This window comes from Telmatherina bonti (assembly GCF_933228915.1).
Source record: "Telmatherina bonti genome assembly, chromosome: 9".
Classification (NCBI taxonomy): domain Eukaryota; kingdom Metazoa; phylum Chordata; class Actinopteri; order Atheriniformes; family Telmatherinidae; genus Telmatherina; species Telmatherina bonti.
In genome coordinates, this window is record NC_136627.1 from 19,251,319 (window position 1) to 19,273,917 (window position 22,599).

The following is a 22,599-nucleotide window of genomic DNA, read 5'->3' on the forward strand; positions in this document are numbered from 1 at the left end:
ATTTTCAGAAATTTGGCAGCAAGGCAGAAAAATGCTTTTTTCTGTCCACTCTTGAAGCACATGCAGACACATTGTCACAAGCCTACTCAGCAGAAGTTTGTCCCCAAATAAGTGAATGTGAATACTCAACAGAAGAGGCTGCCTGACCTATTTTAGCTACTGTTAATTTGAGGAGCACCAGGATATGGCTTTTGTTGATAATGTCTGTTTTTTTTTCTTTGTGTCTGGAAAACATTTTTTCCCTCTTTAGCTGCCTGCAAGTGAATTGAGGAATGATTCAAACTAAGTAAAAATGTATACATACTATAGCCAGCACCGATGCACAGTGTGTACCATTAAAGAGACGTACACACACCAACAGGTAATAAAAGAATAGTCCTCTTTTAAATTTATGTGGGTGGATGCACATCCATTTGTGAGTGGCATTAGCTGATGCCTGCTTTTTCCATTACATTTATGTCTGCATTTCAGCAGTGTGTATTGTGATGCACACACTGGTGTTTTTACAGTCAATGCCAAATTGCTAAAAAGATGAGCAAAATCTAAACGATTTGAAAATTCCAGATACTGCCCCCGTTACATCTTTGATTGCAAATAGAATTGTCTTTGACTGACACAGTGGAACAGAAATGCTTGCAAGGGATTCTTCTGAATATTCTTCAGCAGCTAATATCCCCTATTTAACATTCAGTAAATGAAATGCTTTCTAAACGCACAGAACAGCATGTCAGCACTAATGAAATTTACCGAATGTAAGAAAGGTGGTGAGAGGGAATCCGTTTATTTGCTTCTGCATATCTTGTACATCAGTGTCTGCGTTAAAGTTGATTTGGAAGGTTTTAAATCAAACCTATGTGTTGTCTTGCGAGAGACGAAGATATAAGTACCTAATGATGTGCAGCAGATGTTTGTTTAGGGAATGAGTTGTTGATTTGCTATCGCTAGGCCGTCGCAACAAGAACGCGACTTAGAGTGAGAGTGTGACAGAGTAACACAGCATGGATGTGACTCAGAGCGTTGCAAATGAAAATGTAGACAGAGGAATGGCTGGTGGAAAGACTTCAGTCAGAGAAGATGTTTATATCGCTGGAGAGCAGATACGAGTTAAAAAGGTAAATAATATTTTTACTTGAATCTTTTATTGATAGTAAGAAGTAAGGTGACCTCTAAACGTGCACACAGATATACTGATATGATGCTCTGGATCTTTAATGGATTAGTTGAAACAGAATAGAAGATGGAAACAGATACACAGTTGCATCACTGACTGAGACAGTTTATATGTGCAGGTTTGTTTTATTTGTTCAGCACTGGAGCAGAAGTTAGCCTTTTAGCCACCCTGACACAGTCAAGTTAATTACAGTCAAAGGACTCTCTGTCCCTTGATGCCTCTTTTTTTTTTTTTTTTTTTTTATTGCTCTTGCCTCCCTCAGTCTCTTTTATCACGTTCTCTGTCAGCACCTCCTTAAGCATTCACTTCCTCTCTTTTTCTTGTCTTTTGGTTCCCCCACCGCCTGTCTTTCATCAAAGGCACGCTGCCTCCTTCCATTTTGTGTGTCCTTTTCATCCTCTGTTTGTGTATTTCCCAACATTCCCCTCATGACCTTGATCCCATTTTTGCATAAGCGGGGGGGGGGGATTTTCTGCTGTCTGAGGCGTATCAGGTCGTCTGCTATTTATCATCAATAAGACTGCTGTAATGCAAGACAATATTTGTGTAGCACCAAGGGTAACCAAATTATGTGACTTATCCTTCAAAGTAGAATAATTGGTACTTGGAGGTCCCTTGAGGGAAATGATTGATATTCCCTTTATTTGGCTGAATGTTAAATGCAAGATGCCTGTTGGATAAACTGTAGATTAATGTGACCACTGAGTCTCTTTAAATCATCCACTTTGTTGCTGATTTGCTTTCATTTTTGTAACATTGCCCAGCCTACATTTAGCTCTTCCTTAAAGAATTGCATTTTATTATTTATAACAATACATAAGGAATAGTCTTTTTCTTTAGGAACAAAACGATGGCAAAATACCTCTTAATGCTCAGTTTTTGCCGAAGGATGTATAGTAATCTTGTTCAGCATTTCAGGAAATTAAATAGTTGCAGTAATGATGCATGGAGGCTAATTCACAGACAAAACCCAACAATCCACTATTAAAGTCAGTGAGAATTGTGTGTTCATCATCTTAACTTAATTAGATTTAAAGGGGCAAATGCTCGAGGATTCACTTTCTGTGTGTTGCCAGATGTTTTTTCTTTCGTCATGATGTTTTTTCATTAAGGAATTAATGACAGAAATAGCCCTTTTAGTGATTTTGAAAGAGTGCCAAATGAAATTTGTCAGCCAGCTTTGAGTGGTGAGATGGTATTTTGGTTGTATCATTGATACTATTTGATATTATTTAGAACTATTCTTACCAGCCACTTAATTAGGTACATCTCTCTTGTATTGAGTTGGCCCTTTTATTTATTTATTTTTTTACCATCAGAAGTGCCTTAATTCTATGTGGCATAGATTTAGCGAGGTGTTGGAAACTTTCCTCTGAGACTGTGGTTCTTATTGGCATGATAGTATCACATAGCTGCAGATTTGTCGTCTGTTCATCCATGACAATGTCCCTGGTCTATCAGATTGAGATCTGGTGACTGTGGAGACCAGTAGGGTACAGTGACATCACTGTCACTTTCAAGAAGCCTGTCTGAACTAATCTGAGGTTTCGGACCTGGTGCATTATCCTAGAGTATCCATCAGAAGATGGGAAACATTATGGGTGGGAAAATTGAATTGAAAAATCAGGATTTTTTTTGCTTGACAATTTTAAAATCGATTTTTAAATAAAAAATAGATTTTTTTTTTCCAAATAAATTAAAATAATCCATTATAACATTTTTGTCATTTTTTATTGTTTTTATTGATCTTTTTACTTGTCTTCTTGGGCATTATAGCAGCAGAATGATGGTCTGGCTACTGTGTTGTATTTTACTAATTGAAATCAAGAAAAATGACGTACAAAAAAAAAAAAAAGTTTTATACATTTATTTTGTTTTTAATCTACAAAAATTAGCAATATCGAAGAATGGTGGGAATCGCAATTTAAATCGAATCAGCACCCAAAAAAATCGGAATTGAATCGAATCGGGACAAAAGCATATCGCCACAGCCCTAGTAAACATGGTCATAAAGGGATGGACATGGTCAGCAACAATACTCAGATAGGATGTATTGTTTAACTCTTAAAAACTGTAATAGAAATGGTCTGCTTGTGCCTGTTGTTATTTTTGTCCATGGCGGTGTAATTTCTTAGAGTATCCTTCATATTTCTATGATCTGTACAACTTAAGTTAAAAGACTGTGAAAGTCAGTGAGCAATAATGACTTACAGAAGTATTAAAACTCCGCAACAAATCTAAAAAATTATAAAAGATTTTCTGTTAAAAGCTGGAAAAAATTCAGATAAAGCAATCTGTAGTTTTTTTTAAACCACATTTGCAAAATAAACACACAAAACCTAATTTTCCAAAAATGTTTCTAAATGTCATTGACTCCAGATGTGCAGTAAAAAGGGAATGTACTGAAAACCAATTGCAAAGCCATCTCAAACGCAACACAAACTGCAGACTAAAATGATCTCTCTGTCACTCTGTATATCTCTCATCTCTGATAATCACCACTGCTACTCCATCAAATACTCCTACTCTTTCTCGACTTATTGGCAGCACAGTGTTTTTACTGCTGTTTTGCACCGCATGTCACGTAACATAATGATGTTATTTATTTAGAATGACAATTCTAGAAAATATAGGGATTATATTTGATGTTTTAGTGCAATTTCAACAATTATGCTATTAGGAAAGCTGGTTTAATCCTTTAGGGATAAACCAGGGGTGCCCAAAGTCAGTTTATGTGGGCCGACGTCCTGTAGGTTTTCCATGTGTCCCTGTTCCAACAGACCTGACTCAGATTAAGCCGTCTCTGTGCAGAACTTCATTGGCTGTTGGATCTGATTAATGCAAGTCAGGTCTGTTGGGAAAGGGGGTTAGGGTTAGAGGGTTTTGTGTGAAAATGACAGTAGATAAGTAGTTTCTGAAACAGTCAGGCCAACCTATCCTCCACCAACAACTATGCCGCATTCAAAGTCACTTAAATCCTCTTTATTTGTTATTGTAAAGCTCAGTTTGAACTTCAGTAAGTTGTGTTGGCCATGTCTACATGGGTAAATGTACTGAACTGCTGTCATGTGATTGTCTGATTCGCTGTTTGTGTTAACAAGTGATTAAACAAGCTTAGCTAATAAAGTGGTCATTGAGTGTATTCTCCAGTAAGAACAGGCCAAGTCTGAGAAGTGTTTGCAAATAATAAGCATATAGAGTCCATTAAGAATGCTGGTCTACAGTTAACATTATTGTTGTCTCAAGAAGTCTCTACCACTTACCTGAGAACATGTGCTGGGTTTGAAGAGCTTGCTGCAGCCAATCAAGGTTTTATCTGAATCTTGTAGCATATAATTCCTGTTCTTGCTCTCTCCCATTTTTTCATACAAAGTTATTGTCTCTATTCACTATGGATATACAATTTTTTTTTATTTTTTTATACCTTTAGACATTTCTTAAAGATAAACATGTAACCAGACGTGTGTTATTGTGAAAAGACAGTAATAAATTCTCATTTTCTAAATTTATTTGGATTTATTCTTAAACTCTTTAAAGGATTCACACTTTTAAAAATAAATGCATTTATCCCAAAGAATCCTTTGTTTTAATTATAGAATTAAGTGCATATATAAAGCTGTTTGAAGGATCTGGTAGCTTGTATGCCTGGAACACTCAACATCACTGAAGATTTTCCCATTCTAATGAAGTCTTTTTCTGCCCACAGGTTTACGTGAACATGTCTCTCTGTCAGCTGTTACGGTGGAGACCTTTACAGCCTTGTGATTGGGGGATCCTGGAGTTGTTTCAGCCAATGAAACTTTGCCCAGATTTTCATTTGAATTTCCCAGGTTGCATTGTTGCACCTATCTCAGCTGTTTCACTGATGGTCCCACCTTGACATCCAAAAGAAAGAGAAGCAAGCTGGGAAGGAATACACAACAAAATATCGTTGAAGTCCTCCACTGTGGCACAAGTTCTTGTCATGGACAGGGAATGTGTTTCTGGGACAAGTAGTACCCTGTGACAACTCTTCACAGCAAATCTAAGATCTCCTTCTCCTTTGTTACCGCAACGGACCAAGATGATACCTTGGCTGCTGCTAGTTTTGTCCATTTGGGGAGCGCTTGAGCAAGCTGACTCTGCCCACTCTAATGAACGGCGAGTTGTAGCACACATGCCTGGGGACATCATCATCGGAGCTTTGTTCTCTGTCCATCATCAGCCTCCTGCTGACAAGGTTGGAGCTTTTATTGACTTATTTTGATATAGTTTCCATTTCACTGTTTACCTGCATTTGACAGAAACACAATGAAAGAATTGATTAATTATCATACCAAGAGGTTTAATCTCATTTAAAGGAATACCTCCAGTTTGTAATGATTAACTGTGTGAGTTTATGATCATTCAAGCAATCATTCATTAACATTTAAGTTCTTATATATTTATTTTAAAATCTAATTATAATACAAAAGTACAAAAAGGAACAAAGAACTCTTCGAACATTGAATCCATTTGATGTCAAATCTATGTTGATAAAGTAATAATTTGTTCAATGCATAGTTGTATTCATTTAGTCTATAAGCAAAAAAAACAACAAACAAAAATAACAAAAAACATGATGTCTGAGTAACTGACCCAAATAGATGTGATGAAAATGCTTAAACAATCCTGACATTGTTTAATGATGCCTTTTGTTCATCTGCTCAGGTACATGAGCGTAAGTGTGGTGCTGTGCGAGAGCAGTATGGCATCCAGAGGGTGGAGGCCATGATGCATACACTGGACCGCATCAATGCGGACCCACACATCCTTCCTAACATCAGCCTCGGTTGTGAGATCCGGGACTCTTGCTGGCACTCAGCTGTGGCTCTGGAGCAGAGCATTGAGTTCATACGGGATTCACTCGTGTCCTCTGACGAGGCTGAGGAGTGGGGTGGTGGAGGTTCCTGGGGAGGTGGAGGAGGTGCAGTGGCAACGATGAAGTGCTCAGACCCATCTGCTACTCCAATGCGTGGAAAAAAACCCATTGTGGGTCTAATTGGACCAGGGTCAAGCTCAGTTGCCATTCAGGTTCAGAATCTGCTACAGCTGTTCAACATACCACAGATTGCCTACTCTGCCACCAGTATGGACCTTAGCGATAAGGTGAGGCACATTGACAGATGTTATTAAAGCTAGACCATTGCAGACACCTTAATATAGAATAAAACAATAAAGTAAAATTTATTTGACTATTAATTATCCACTTTGTTAAATCTTCTGTTTCCTGGTAAATAATTGTTTGCTATTTTCTCTCCACTGATTCAGAGTCTTTACAAGTATTTTATGCGAGTGGTGCCTTCAGATGCCCAGCAGGCGCGAGCTATGGTGGACATTGTCAAGAGATACAACTGGAGCTATGTATCTGCCATCCACACTGAAGGTACAACCCCGCACACTTGGAAGCAAAGACTGGCTTTGTGTTTTCATCGGCCTACCCTGTTTTTGCCCTCCATCTTAACTTCTTACTTTGATTTATCATATTTATTTTAAGTCCCTCAAAGCCAAAGCAATGGCTATTTTATTCACCATCCATCCTTTTTCTACACCCACTGGCTACTAGGCACTATAGGCAATAGACAAGGTATACACTGGACAGGTTGTCAGTTCTGTGCAGGGTCTAGCTTTTAATCCTGAAAATATACATTTGCAGGTTTTGTGCAAGGTGTTGAGAAAGTTATTGTCAACAAAAAAATGCAAAAAGTGCTTTATTTCAAATAACACAAGGCTGTCTTTTCAACTCATCTCAAATAAAATGGAGGAGAGACAGATTTAACTAATGATAGCAGTAACAACACTGTAGCAAAGAGGAATGGACAAGTACTTTTTAAAGCGATGCCTTTACAGTCTAGGAAGGCAAATGTGGTAGAAAAATGTAGTTGGGTTGATGCCAAGAAGCTGATAAAGCAGTAGGTGTCCAAACATAGGGAAGTAGATCAGCAGGTAATAGAGGACAAAGGGAGCAAAAGGGTTACAAGAAACAACTGCTGAAATCCTCAGTAAGGAACAGGAAAACCACGTGGAAATCTGGGGGTGGATTATGTACTACAGACAGAGAAAAGCATTTCTGAGTAAAAAAAAATCATTCAGTTGTATTGTATTACTCATTCATTCACTCACTATGGATCTAGTATTGGGTTGAGTCATCTACGGATGGAGATGCTGCAGATAATATGTGAGTTACCTGAAGTGGAGGACTACATCAGCGTCTACACAAACTCACACACACACACACACACACACGCACACACACACACACACACACACACACACACACACACACACATGCACGGATAAAAACACTGACAGAACTGTAGATTCTACCATCTTACTTTACCATGGATTTTATAAATGCGTTTAAATCTAGGTATAAATAGTACTGGTGGTGTGGTGTCCACGCATTGTATAAACATATTGAATATCTATGTGTGAGAAGGAGAGATTTTTGACAGCTTGATGATATTTAATTGAAGGAGGTGGAATATACAGTTTTCAGAGATTCAAAATACATGACACTACAAATGCATTTATTTATGATTTAGATTTTAAGTAATCTAAATAACAAATTTTAGATTTAGGATTTATGATGGGGAGAGAGGGAGGTACCAATCATTAGAAGTTTTATTGATATAAATGTAAGATTTAATTAAAAAGTTATAGAGTCTAAAAAAAAGAGCTTCGGTAGAAAAACTAATTTCCTCTAAAACTTTCTAACATGTTAGAGACATGAATGTTCTTCAACATGAGTTAAAAAGATAAAACACTTGCAAGTGGGTTTGTTATTTAGGTTAATTAGTGTGTGTAAGATGAGCAAAGTGTATATTTAGAGTGCAGAGAGCTGGTTTCTGAGGAAGGGCTAGAGTCTAGCATACTTACATGTAAAACTGATCCGCCTTAAATCCTCTGCAAATGTTTGATGATATTCACAGATCAAAATTTCCCCACATCAACCTTTTATATACTATTCCTATACGAGTAACTTAGCTGAATAACACATGCCTTATTGCACAGCCTGCTGTGAGACAAGTGTTTAGGGACCATCTACAAAGTGCAGCACTAGAAAGAGCAGCACCCTCAGCTATCTATCATGTCTGATGAATCTCCAGTGGATTTTGTTCACTAAAAGCTTTGAGCAGTAACCTGGATTTCGTAACTTGTTATTAGTTCGGGTAAAATTGGAAGTGATTCTGTAATGTTGTCCAAGCTCTGAAGTAATGTAGAAAAAAATTCATACTAACAAGAGGATCTCTGTTTATAGATCTATTTATGAGTGCCAAAGATAAACAGCCCGTCATTTGCACAAGTTTCTCATGTTTAAGCTGATTTTGGTCTGTTTTATCTCCAGAGAAATGAGGTTAATACCAAGTCAATACCAAGGATTTCACCCTTAGATTTAGTCGCGTTATATAACAATAAAAGGAAGGACCGAGAATATAATGCACTAACTCTTTAAAAACTGTTGAATTATGTTTGTTTAATAAACGGAAATTTCAGACCAATGAACGTGCATATTTACAATGGTATAAAATTAGGTTGTTTTTGTTGCTTTCTTCTCCTGGCACTGGTCTGATTCTGTCAATTTTACCTTCGTTCTCAGCAAAAATGAGATGCGCTTTCGGTGTATCATTGTAGGAAAATTGTTTTTTGTGTGCAAGTTTTTGAGTTTGTTGGAGAAGCGTTGCTCTCTACACTCGCATACACTCACATACTCCGGTGGGTTTAACCTTGGACTTAGCTCTCAAGGTTGCACACTGTCTTCTCAAACACAAGCACGCTCAGACACACAGAGGAGACGGATTGCAAAGGGAAGACACAAAAGAATTTTGTAAGGGTTTGTAGGAGGTATGAAAGGAAAATAAAAGAAATGGAGGGTTTGTAGGTAGGGGGGTGTTTGAGTATAATTGGGGATAAGAACAAGGAAGGAGGAAAGAATAGGAGAACTAGTGATAATAAAGCCAGGAAACCACAGAAGTCAGAGTACTAGGTGTTACTGGGTGTTCATGATTGTGTGAGTATGTGTGTGTGGATGCTTTTGATAAATAGTAAATAGAGTGTATGGAAACTGCAGAATCAGAGAAAGATTGTGTGTGTGTGTGTGTGTGTGTGTGTGTGTGTGTGTGTGTGTGTGTGTGTGTGTGTGTGTGTGTGTGTGTGTGTGTGTGTGGGAAGGGGGGGGGTCTTCAGTGAAACTCATTAATTCTCTGCTGTAACATTTTGCATCTGGAGGCAAAAGATGAGAAACTGATACACGGGAAACTGAATAATACATATAATGTCTGCACTGTAATTTGCTGAAGTAATGAAACACAATCACAGACGGCTGAAAACTGTGTAGCTTTCTCTTCGAGAGGATATTTTGCACATCCATGAATTTTTCAGTCCGCTGTGTTGATTTTGAATTGAATTGTTTTTTAAGAGACATACAATGAGAAGACGTCTGTCTGCGAAAGCATCTCTTTACAGCAGTGTTAACATTTAAGCACAGTCCAATGTTGTTTCTGGGCTCTAGAGATAAGTACATCACTATAAAAGCCTTGTGCATTTTTAAATGTCACATCCTCAAATTTATGATGAAATAAACATTACTTAGTGTATTGTCTAATCTCATTTTATTGAGCAATCGGCAAATAGCAGAAATGATCAGATGTCACAGACAATAGATAGAAACTTTGCAGTGCAACATACTATGTTGATGAACTGTGATTCATAGAATGTGATTAGAAATATTACTAAGAGAGTCAAGGGGATACAGACGTCATGTAATTAGAAAGATAGGATGTTTGGATGTAAATACATGAATGAATTTTTATTGAACTTAGTTTGGCATCATTACTTATAGGTAAGGCAGCAAAAAACACTTTCGTTCTGAGAGTCTAACATCTATGTTTATCCCTTTACTGGGCAAAGAACCATATTTGTTCACTTCATTGTACATACAAAATGCTTCTGCATGCTACTCCAGGAAAGAGAACCACAATGAGGTCTGCACACCAGTTATCAAGATCAGGTTACAACCTACTTCATTGAGTTTGTCGTTGGCACAAAAAATGAGAAAAAACTGTTAGTTAGGCAACTTTCTACTGTGTAATTTTCAGTTTGTTTTTTTTTTAGAAAAATGTATCTCAGTTTTAAAGTATTGTAATATTCTCCAATATTCTGAAGGGTTAAAGAGAGAAGAGAAGTGTGACACCTCTTAGAAGAAAGCCTTTGTACTGTAGATCACCTTGGGAAAACCAGCCTACAGCTTAGGATGCTTTGCTGTGCACTATGACGAGAAATAGTGGTGCTGGTCTATTGTTTTTGTCAGCATTTTTCTTTAATTCTCACCATTTTCAGCTATATGCACCAATTATATAAAGTCTGTGCATATTTTATGCCATTTCTGTTTTTAGATTTAAACACAGTAGTTTGCTAGTCTTGTCATAAAACAAACTGATGAACACGCACAGCTACAAAATGGTTACGAAATGGATCTCTGTTTTCATCCTGCACTTCTTCTTGTATTTTTTTCTTGTCACTCTTTTTCTGTGCTGCCTGCCTGCTTTTGTCATTACTGTTTCTCTGGTCAGCTCGATTCAGTTCAGCTCAATGAGTTTTATTGATGAAGAATTTGACGTTTCACCCAACCATGCTCTGACATCAACTGATCAATCTCAGTTAATCTGGATGCTACCCTTTTCTCCATGCTATCTCTTTTTCGTGCCATCTTTTGTCCTTTCTCACTTTTTCTAATTTCTTTCTCTTTTCTGCTGTAAATGGCTTTTTTTTAACTTGGCTTCACAGATTCTGTCTCCCCTCCCATTCTCTTGGATTCTGTCTCCCTTTTTATTCTTGTCATCCTTCTATCTTTCATTCTTTCCCACTGACTCGGCAGCACAACATGGCCTTTACATAGTTAACCTCCATGGCATTTGAAGGATTATGGGGGAGAGGAAAGTGGGATGAGTTGTGAAAGACAGTGTAGAAAAGGGTTTAATGAATGGAAGAGGGGAGAACGACTGAAGCTGCTTATGTTTTTATAATCGTTGATGCCTGAGGGTGAAGATTCAAAGTGGGTCATGGGCCAGTTTTTGGTGAGTTCTGAAATAATACACAGGCATTTGTATTTTAATGATTATGGGCTGCAAGACCAGATCTGCACAAAGCAGCTTAGTCTCATGTTTCAGAATTCATGTCCTGAGAATCTATTTAATAGCTTCCCTTAAGACACATGATTTACCAGTCATCCTACTTCATAGCCTTCATCAGTGGTGTAGTGGTCCCTCAAGGAGTGGGTATACTCTCAATTCTTTAGCATTTTTTTTAAAAAACAGAAAAAAAGTAGCCCAGAGAACGCTGTCTTAGAAAAAGTGACGTGTAAGGCCACTCTATTTAGTTTACCCCCAAAATCCATCAGTATAATTGCTCATTGTCACATAATTTCTGCTCTTCGGATTCAGTCAGGAAGAGTTATGAAATGACTAGATCAATATTGGCACACGGACTAGTGCAAGACATGCTCAAAGACATATATACATATATCTTTATTATGCCTATGTTATATGCCAGGCTAAAGTTAATGGAGCTGATGGCCCAACTGCACCAGTATTGCATAAGTACCTCTAGTACCTCTTTTTTTTTTAAAAGTTATTTATTGATTTAATCAAAAGATTGGCTCAAAACAAAAATAGCATCCTGTATGAAAAAGTATTCAGTCTTTTTTTCAATAAGCTGAATTTTGACTCAAATCTAGTGGTTGTAAAGTGCATCCTGAAAAGTGTCGGAAACTCAAAATTTCTTTCATGATCAGAAAAACGAATCTGCGCTGAAGGTACTTTTACAAACCTGCACTTTGCTGAAAAACAATCATTTTGAAGTATTCATCACCTGTCTTTATGTTAAGCTTGGAGATTGCTGAGACAAAAAAGGCAAGCATGCATAAGCAGGCCTGCGATCAAATTAAAATCCACAAATAAACTAGTGGGAGGGAGGGATGCAAGGTAAGGCGAGGAAAGGCAAGGCAAGGCAAGGCGAGTTATTTTGTTGCGCAAATTTCATGTAAAAAACAATTCAAAGAGCTTTATATAAAAACATCAAAAGCATTACAGGTGTTGTAAAGAGAAGACAGCAAAATTAGCAAAGATCACAATAAAATAATAAATTAGATTAAGATAATTAGGGGCAAAGTACATGGAGAACTTATGCACAGAGAGAACATGCTCTGCATATAAAGTGAAGATTTGAACCAGAAACCTTGTTGCCGTGAAAGACCACTCTTAAGCACCAAAAACTGACATGTATGGCCACAGACAAATGCTGTCTCAAATTGCATATTGTAGTAAGTGTGGTAATTATTTTGAGTGCACAAGCACATTTACTGCAACATACAAGCTACATGCACAAAACTAAGAAAATGTCAGGTGGTCATAGTGTGAACGTGAAATGCTGTATGTCAACAGAGCTTATTAAGAGTAACAGATTTGTGAACTGTTCCTGCCTGAATAATACTAAAAGTTAGTGTTTGATTATATACGCTTATGCAACAGTGTTGATATAAGCAGTGCACATAACACAGGCAATATAAAATTATTAAAAATACTTCCAACATGCACTGTAAATCTAAAAGTTCTCAGTCTTGGGGCTTGAGATGATGCCCGCTGTCAGAGGCCTTCAGTTTTACATGTAAGGTTGGAGGAAAGTAGTTGGTCTGAATTATTTTGACACATGTAGCTTATTGCTGATTAATGTCAGGAAAAAGTATGACTGTTTTTACTGGAAACGTTTCCAAAAATAAACTAATTACAAATGCAAACAGTCTGAGTTAAATAACCAAGACAGGTGACCCCTGTAAGACACCCCAAGCGTACCTTAAACATACTTTCACTGGTGCAAAGCAAATGCAGCCTGTTAGGTTAATGAAGCTCTGCAACATCATTTGCAGTGTGACACTTGTCACTTACTTTGCACCTACTCATGAATTTCTCAGTAATGCTGAAAGATATTGATGTGGACGCAGTTATCTTAAATAAAATTTGTGAATATGTGCACAATTTGCATGAAAATGAAGCTTTTTCCAGCACTCCCACGGATGTGATAAAGGGTTTGAGGATAGCTGGAAGAGGAGGAATAAAGAAGGAGAGAGATGAAAAGAAATTGAGACAAAAGGGACCTTTTACTTTTAATACAGTAAAAAGAAATTCAAATTATCACTACACATTTTTCTCTGGCTAAAGATGTGGCACAGAACAAATGAGGACAAAAATATATATATAAATGTGACAAAAGATGAGTAATCCTGGAATTTAAAATGAAGACTAGACTGTTGAGCAATAAAATGAATGAAAATAAGACAGATTTCTGATTTGGTAGCTCCATTTTATAGCTTGTTTTGCCTGCTGCTAGGAAGATTCTGGTAGAAAAGGTGAGGTGTCAGGTGTGGAAAGCTTAACAACTGGACTGGCTTTTATTTCACATGGCAGTGTAGTTTAATAAAGACTATCAAATAAATATAGAAGAGAATTCATTGGTATTACAGACAGAACGATGTGAAAAGAGAGTTTATGTTGTTTTTCTTTTTTAACTCTTTGAAAGCGATGGGAAGTTAAAATAAGACAATAATAATTATTATCAGTGATTTGATAATTTATATACCATCTTTATTTAGTGCACAAAAACAAATGATTAAAAGCACATCTTATCTTTCCTCTCTGAACACTTTTCTCCAGAATACTGAAATTTCACAGACAAATTTTTATAGTGTTTTGTATAATCTGTGCTGAATATATCATCACAATAATAGATTTAATTTAGAAGTGAAAGAACAAAAGCTTTTTGAAAGATAGGAACAAAGGTACACAACGGAGAGGGGAGAGCTGTATCAGAGAAAAACTGTGAATGTGTGATCTCAGTTGTTGGTTTTTTTCAGTGGAAGGTGATTAAACCAAAGTACCACATGTGTGAATTAGTTAAATGTCCTGTGTATGAGGTGATTTGTTTTAGAAATGTGATAGTGAAGATTTTGCACTTGCTTGTGGATCATTTGATACACATTACTGAATGTGAGAAATGAAGTGAAAATAAATTTCGAAGAGGGCCAGCATCAGAAGACGACAGCAAGGTGGAAGTAAGAAATGACTGAGGCTAAAGACAGAGTGTAAGTTTTGTATCAGATGATTTATAGAGCTGAAGATGAATTTATGTAATTTGACTTAATAAGTTGCAGGAGGTTTTTTAAGGATTGGCCTGAATGCTTGTTAATCAATAAATTTCCTGACCTGTATCAGGTTAACAACCAGAGCTGCTGAAGTCATTCAGTATTTCAGCTATTTTCTTCATTATTTATCACATGTGTAGGTTTCTTTTACTGGTGTGGCTCATTAACAGACATGTGAATGGCTTAGTAGTCGACCTTAATTATGCTTTTAGTTATTTTGTTACTGGGTTTAATAGGCATTACTTTAGTATAAATCTTGAGTCAGAAATAATTATGTGACAATGTCTCAATGGTGATTGTGGGTTGAATGATATGTTTTGATATCCTTTGTCCAAAGAAAGCCATATTTTAAACAAACATAATTTTTGTTGACCTCTCTTAATAGTGCAAACCTGTGCAACGATACTGCAGTGTGTAGTCGAGGGGGGGGGGGGGGGGGGGGGGGGGTTCACAGCATCTTGTGGCGCATGCTGTTGCCATACGATGCACACTGCAGGCTCCAGCAGAGTTAATGACGAGTGAGATAATTTCTGTTTAAAAGAAGACACATTTAGGAGGTTTAGGAGTAACCAAAGTAAAGCCATTTAAGGGATTTTTCTCAAGGCTTTAATGTACAGCGGCATAAAGGCAACATAATATAATCAGTCATTTGTCTGATTATCTCTGTACTATAAACAGAAATATAAATGGAAGATTGCATCTGCAACTCTTTTGTAATTAAATTTTTTATTTAGAAAACACTAAAACTATACAGATATCTAGCAGGGAAAAGAGCAAAAGTGTGTTTGTGGGACAGTGTGATTTTAATGTTGAGGTGTATGTACATCTGAGAGACAGAGTGATGAAGAGACGTATGGCAGACTTACTGAAGGAAGGAGAAACTGGTCTCACACATAAATCCCCACTGACTCCAGGGTGAAGTAGGTTACAAGCCTTACTGATTTTTGTAATGGTACCAGAATGAATGAACGTGTATGTGTGCATGTGCGCCTGTGTCTCAAAGTGCACTAGGGAAGAATGGTCTGTACCATCTGTCTCTCAATCCTCTCACTGAGACACTAATTACGGGGACTTTACACTTCACTCCACCGCCCTCATCACTGGCCTGACTACATGGACACTGTGAGATGTTTCATAGTCTGGGATTGTGGGACTTCATCTGCCCCTCAGATCGAAGATATCAAATTAGCGTGCACTCAGCAGGTAGTCTCACACAGTTAAGTCATCAGAGAGAAAAGCAAGAGGATAAAAAAGACAGTTTTCATGTTTTCTTTAATCAACGCAGAGAATGAAAGCCAATAAAAGAGTGGAGGATAAAAAAAAAAAATTAGAGTGGGTAATCCTATCATAGTCTTCTCTAGTGTGCAAAACCCCTCATTAGCATAAATTCCAGGTCACCCACTTTCCCTGGCAAAGAAAGGGGTGCCACAGTAGTGAGATGGTTTCTTTGACATGAATTTGAGCTGGTATGCACGGTCCACAATAAGCAAGTTGCTGTGGTTGGGTTTGTTTGGAGATAAGATGGTTCAGGCCCCTCTCTATTGCACATTTTCTTCTAAAAAAGACGTTTGCCTGTTTCTAAATCTCTGTCCATCCATGTCCCATTTTTAAAGTAGATATAATTTCATCACAAAAGTGAGCTAATTAAAAACCTCTTGTACTCTTTCTGTGGTTCTTTAGGCAACTATGGTGAAAGTGGGATGGAAGCTTTCAAGGACATGGCAGCCAAAGAGGGCATCTGTATTGCCCACTCTGGTAAGAAGCACAGACCAACAGATCTGTCTTATTTATTGCTTATGCTTAACTAAAACTGATTTTTTTTTATGGGTTATAGAGTAATTTTAAGGCTCCTGCTTCACATTTACATTAGGTGGTTGATACGTCATGAAAGCTGATGATGCAGTGTCCCAAAGTCGACCTCTCAGATAAAAAGTATTGATATCCAAATATGTTATGAAGGTTTCAGATGTTTTTGTCTGACATGCTTTCCTCAGGCAAAATCTGGAGCAATGCTGGAGAGCAGAGCTTTGATCGGCTCCTGGAGAGACTGAGGGCGCACTTGCCAAAGGCCAGAGTAGTAGCATGTTTCTGTGAAGGCATGACCGTCCGTAATATCCTCATGGCTATGAGACGGCAGGGACTGGTGGGGGAGTTCCTCCTCATCGGCAGGTCAGTGGGTCACAAAGTGAATTTCTGTTGTGTTGACAGATCTAGTCTCTTTAATGTTTCTCCATCTGAATTATATATCTTGGAACTTGTGATTTATCCTCTTTTTTATATAAAACGGATGACTGAGATGAACCAGTCATTTTTTATTTTCTCCATTTTCATTGTGATGTTTTTATGTCTGGGCAAATAAGTAGAATAATACAGTCAAATAAATCATTTTAAAGAAAACATGTATTTCTAAGGGCAGATGCTCTGCTTGTCTATAAAATAACCCCCTTAGTTGTGACTTGTATTGATAATTATAAACATAGAGGTGTATGTAGTTGCCATAATTTGTAATTGTTGCTTATTTAATGCTTCTGCTAATTAATTAATCTTTGATTTCTTATGATTTTTGGATGTCAGACAAAACCAAGCCTCTAATGACATCACAGCTCTGAGGTGGATAATTTAATTGAAGAAATGCTCACCAGATTAATTGATACTGAGAAACATTCATTAATCATTACAGCCAAAAGACTGATGATTATATTAAGCTGTATTTTGTAATAAACTTAAAAATTATATAAAAGGGAGAATAAAAAATATGCTAATGTTGATTTACTTATTACTTATTTATTTTTACTTTAATTTATTAATCTGCAACTTCCAGCCCAAACACCTGTTGTAAACACATTAATTGTGAGTCAAAGAAACATTAATTCTGTTTATGAAGTCACAAAAAAATTAAACAAAATATATTTTATGGTAGAATTGGATTTTAAACTCAGGCTTAAATATATTCCTCAGGCAGTTCTGACATCTTGTCTTGTGTATAAAAGCTGCATGCCTCTTCGATATTCATTGTCATGCAAACTGTTCATTTTATGGAGCCCCCCCCCCCCCCCCCAGGGACATGGGGAGTTTTTTTTCTTTTGCTTTACCGAGCAATACTTTTATGTACCCTCGCAAGAAAGGGATCATCTGAGAGACACTTGATTGGATGGCTATGAGAGTGCACACAACCCATTTAAAGCCGTTTTGCTGTTTCTTTTGGTTTTTCCGGTCTCTTCTTCTCAGTAACATACGCATACTCCTGACATTATGTCCATTTTAACAGAGGAAGTATGTTGTAGGGCTTAAATATGGATAAAAAACGGATAAACTACAGATGATAAGGTTCACTATAATCAGAAACAGTATATGTCAGGTGTATGTGTGTGATACGTTGAGTTTCCATGTGTCCCCTAGAGACCTCCGTACCAGTTAACATAGGGTGAATAATGGTTTTAACAACTATACACACCGGTCTGCATAAAATAAAACACATTTTGGGTTAACTGAAAATAATAATGATGATTTAATTTCTCCTCTACTCTTCCACAGTTATCAGTGCTGTGTTGTCAAATCATCCTAACCAGCATATTTTGCGTTGTCATGGTTGCCATCTCACTCACCCTACTCATCACCATCCTCATCAACATCACCATCGTCCTCATCGGGGTGAGGTAAAGTCTTATCCTACGTTGAACATGTATATTTTTTTTCCCAATGCATTAAAAAAAACCAAAAATATCATGTCTTCATCAAATTAAAGGAGTGTTTTAGTCATATTTATGATGAATTTGGCACTGGGCAAGTTTGTTAAAGTATCAGTAGGAAACGATTAAAAATATGATGGTGCATAACTGCTCCTGCTTGACGAGATGACGGTCAATAATAGTAATCAATGGTGGGTAATGAAGAAACCACAGTTTCTGCATGTATCAAAATATTATCATCTAGTTCCACATATAAAGCCCACACATAGCTGCTTATGTAGACAACATGTATCCATGGGGTCTGGCCAAACAGCTTCTCTATGAGAAATATTTCTGTCAAATACTTTCTTCTGTGCTTATCTTGTGTGGTTATCTAGAAATTAAAATTCAGATTTATTTTCTGTTTCATCACAGTTTCCACAGTGTAACACTCATACTGCTGATTCATATTCTTTGTTTCACTTTCAGATTTTTTTCCAATTCCTTCGAAACAATGCAAAGCTCTATTGGATGTACATAAGTAGCATGAGTGGTTGAAGAATCACAGTAATTTGAATTATGCAAATCCCTTTATGTCACTGGTAACGTTGTTGAATTTAAAGAGTTAAAATCTGCTGAAACTCTCCAACTGTTTGACATTTTAGTGGTAAAAAACAGAAATAGGGGGTGGGTTTGTTCAACTGTATAGCTTTTGCAAAACATCTTGGAGTTCTCTATCTCTTGCAAGTCGCTTTTGATTTGGTCAGTTAATTGAATATCACCCTTCGTTAGCATCGGTATCATAAATGAACTGCAGTTACAAATTGGAGACGGTCATGGGTGGGTGCCCTGCTCACCAGGGGTCTGTGGAAACAACTTCTTATTAACTCAGTTGGCCAGACACTCATTTAATACTGGGATAATTACATTACCAGAGGAGCATACAGATCATGATGAAGCAGATTAGCCAGTTTGTTGGGTAGATAGTTGTGAAATACCTAAATATGTCTGGATCCTAGAATTAATTTTCTACTATTTAAAAAGGCGCATGTGCTGCATACCTTATAAAACTATATTATAATCATCCAAATTAACTTTATTCTTCCAACACAAAATTTTCTGCATGCTCGAGAGCAAACTGCAGACTGACATTATAGCACATAGTGTGTTGTGAAAAGTGCATTGCTATCTGAGGTAGATAAGGCTCCTTGCTAGTCTGTAAGATTGTTTTTGCGTGTCTTCATAGATATTTGGATGTACAAGCTCCATAAAAACAGTGGAAAGCAACAACTCAGACAAAAATAGAAATATGTAGCACAAAATACTTGGCTCCTATGTGGAAATTCACCTGTGGAGCCATAATAAATATTTGATACGAGACTTAAAACTGTCCTGTTTCAATATGTTTCTGATTAGATCTTGTATTTCCCCCTTCTCCCATAAATAATACATCCAGTCATTGGAGTAGCGACAACAAAACCAGAAGACTATGCCATGAACACACTCACGCACATTTGCCAATGTAGACACACAGACATACCTTTCTGCCTCAGTACATTGATTTTTTTGGTGGCACAATTCCTTGTGGTGCCAGATGGCTACAGACCCATTAATGAGTAGCTAGGGTGAGATAAATATCTATTGCCACATGGGACACACGGACCAATCTCTACACACATACACAAACATGCATCTAAAAAGATAAATCTGCTTTTTTTAAATTCAAGATCTATCAGATGAATTCCTTTTTGTCTTCATGTTTCAGTGATTATTTAAGAGAACATATAGGACTTATTGCTATGCTGTGACTTATTTTGTGGTGACTTCTCTAGCCATGTTCACACAGAGACTTTCCCCCCATTATGTTTGAAATCACCCTGATTTAAGATTTTAAGCAACTGTTTACATGTTAACTAATCTATTCTGGTCTGGTGTGAGTGTACATGCGCTAACATTTATGCAGTATTGTCCTGTCTGACATGTGCAGAAAGATGTTTACATCATAGGATTTATCAAAGATGGAGAAGTCTACAAACTGATTGTCACAGTTGTTGTGGTGTTTGCAGTACTTTCAAGCATCAGGTTGATACTAATCTCCCCCACTGCAAACAATCAAGAGGAAAAAGCGTAGAGACAGAGTTTCAATTAAAAACAAACTTTCTGCCACTGTCCAGTGAATTTGTTTGTTAACCAACATCTTCCCGTGTGAGGAAACACCACTAGTTGCGTGTTTATGTCTAGTCAGAGCATGTGCTGTAAGAATGTGACCTGAAAACTTTTTAATTCAATGTTTACATGATACCACAACTGGTTTGGGAAAAGGAATATTCTACCACTGTGAAACCGAAAGAACACCTTTTTGGTCTGACACTTTTCAATCAGAATAAGGTGTATACGTTAATAACTTTCCTTCTGATAGAACTTTGAAACCAATTGCGATCAGTATATTTGGCTCTATGTAAATGTAGCTAGGCCCTGTGATGTACTGGCGAGCTGTCCAGAGTGTACCCCGCCTTTCGCCCAAAGGCTGCTGGGATAGGCTCCAGCTTCCCTGCGACCATTAATCGCACTAAGCAGTTTGGGTAACGAATGAATGACCGAATAAGTGTAGCTACTGTCACATTCCTGTACTTTATGGTTACTTAGTACAAACTATCATATGTATCTCTCTCAAGTACTGCCTGCCCTTGACCTGTTCGTGCATTTCTTTTCCATTATTGCCAGTAATGAATGTTTTATCTTGTGTGCACAAGCTTTACAAAACATTTTTATTAAAAAATAAAATGCAAATCTACGTCTACTTGATATGGTAACACATAAAACGTTAAAAATGACAAAAAAAGATTAGAAATGTAGATAATGTTATGAATCTAATGGATGCAAATTTAGCAGCCTGTCCCACCTTTCATGTGGTACTGAAAACAGCTGAAAAATGGCAGCTAGCATGTTACCAAGCTTGGATTGTGTGTGTTTCTTTAAGAGGCAGGTATTCAGACTGTCCTGAAACAACCATCATCCTGCTGAATAAGTTGAAAAAGAATAGTTTGAGTAAGAAGTCAAGCAGACTCTGTCTGGAGTTCATCCCGCACAAGTCTGCACCCCGTCTGCCTGCTGTTGCCATGGAAATTTTCCCAACCGTATTTGGATGAATCCAACATAGCAGCAGGGGTGATGTGGCGCATGCGCATGTGTTTATGTGAATGACTATGTGCATGTGTGGGTGTTCTATATATATGTGTGTGTGTGTGTGTGAAGTGTGAGACCGTGTTGGCAAGTGGGCACCGTTTGTCCTGTTTTCTCTAGCTAAACTGTTTTATTGATTATGCCTTTAACTACATTGATCACTGATAGATGAAGCACTTATTCTGTTATTGTGTGACTCCAGATAATTTATCATTGCTGGTTTTTGTCTCCACTCCTTTTGAGACTTTATCTTATTATCTCTCCCTCCCTTTCCTGTTGAATTTTGTCTGGATGAGTGTTAGAGTAAATTGTTTATTTGTGTTCCACTTTACATCACAGTTACATGTTAAAGTTACACTTTATTTTTTTTATTTTAGAAAAAAAAGTATGATTGTATGTATGTATGTATGTATGTATGTATGTATGTGTGTGTGTGTGTGTGTGTGTGTGTGTATGTATGTGTCACAGTTGTCTGTGTTTAAAATTGATTTAATCATGTATTATACACCTGTATAGCATTGAAATGAAATCAAAGATTCTCTGAAGGCAGAGTGGGGAAACGGAGCGAGAACTGGGGCAGAATTCAGAAAAGAGTGGGGAAAAAGGGGGGAAAGGGGGGAAGATGACTGAAAAGAGATGAAATTAGCAGTTGGAGGCAAAGTAAAAAGCAGACTAAGCAAATGTTTTTTTCTCAGACATGAAAGGTAAGTTTCTCATAGTAAAAGGATAATATACACGCCCTGCATTTTTTAAGTGTCAGACAGGCATTAAAACACATATATGCACAAACGGGATCTGCTTCATTCTGTTGGTGGCTTTGGAGCTGTGCAATATTTTACCAGGACCATGTTGATTTATCCTTGATTAACAAGCTATTTCATGTACTTTAATTGGGGAAATGATAAAAATTAATCTTGTTGTTTCTTTTCATAGCTTTGCAATAAAAGAGTTCTCATAATTAAGCACAGGGGAATATGTTATAATGAATGACGGTGTTACAAGGGAGGGGGAAGATGAGGAGAGAGTTGCTTTTCATGTGCATTAGCACATGTTTGATTATCCATCAGTATTCATTATTCCTGCTGGCTGTACGCCTTGGTTTGTGCAAATGTGGTGCTTGTAAGCTACTGGGTTTGTGACTGTAGTGGTGCTGAGAATAATGGATCTCTGTATGGTGTCCCTTTCTAATGCTGAGATTGCTTTGTGGTCACTAGTCTGTTTGTGTTTTACTGAATACAAGCTTGAATGTACTTTGTGTATGTATCAGAGGGGTTCAAGCTTAGGCATGTCATGGTTCGATTTGGTTTAATTTTGATTTTGATTTCAGAGTGCTACATTTCAATCATTAAACGATCATCAGGATT

General features: G+C 37.3%; 1 protein-coding gene across 1 annotated transcript in view; it reads left to right on the forward strand.

The window, feature by feature from the left end:
- Positions 1 to 5,157: 5,157 nt before the first annotated feature.
- Positions 5,158 to 22,599, forward strand: part of grm5b (glutamate receptor, metabotropic 5b) — a gene marked incomplete at its 3' end in the record, with an annotated part of 54,997 nt that continues 37,555 nt past the window's right edge. Inside the window, exons 1-5 of the mRNA XM_079246839.1 lie at positions 5,158 to 5,390; positions 5,861 to 6,298; positions 6,461 to 6,575; positions 16,065 to 16,139; positions 16,379 to 16,553. Of these exons, the coding sequence (XP_079102965.1) occupies positions 5,235 to 5,390; positions 5,861 to 6,298; positions 6,461 to 6,575; positions 16,065 to 16,139; positions 16,379 to 16,553 (959 nt within the window). The 5' untranslated portion in view covers positions 5,158 to 5,234. The remainder of the gene's footprint in view (positions 5,391 to 5,860; positions 6,299 to 6,460; positions 6,576 to 16,064; positions 16,140 to 16,378; positions 16,554 to 22,599) is intronic.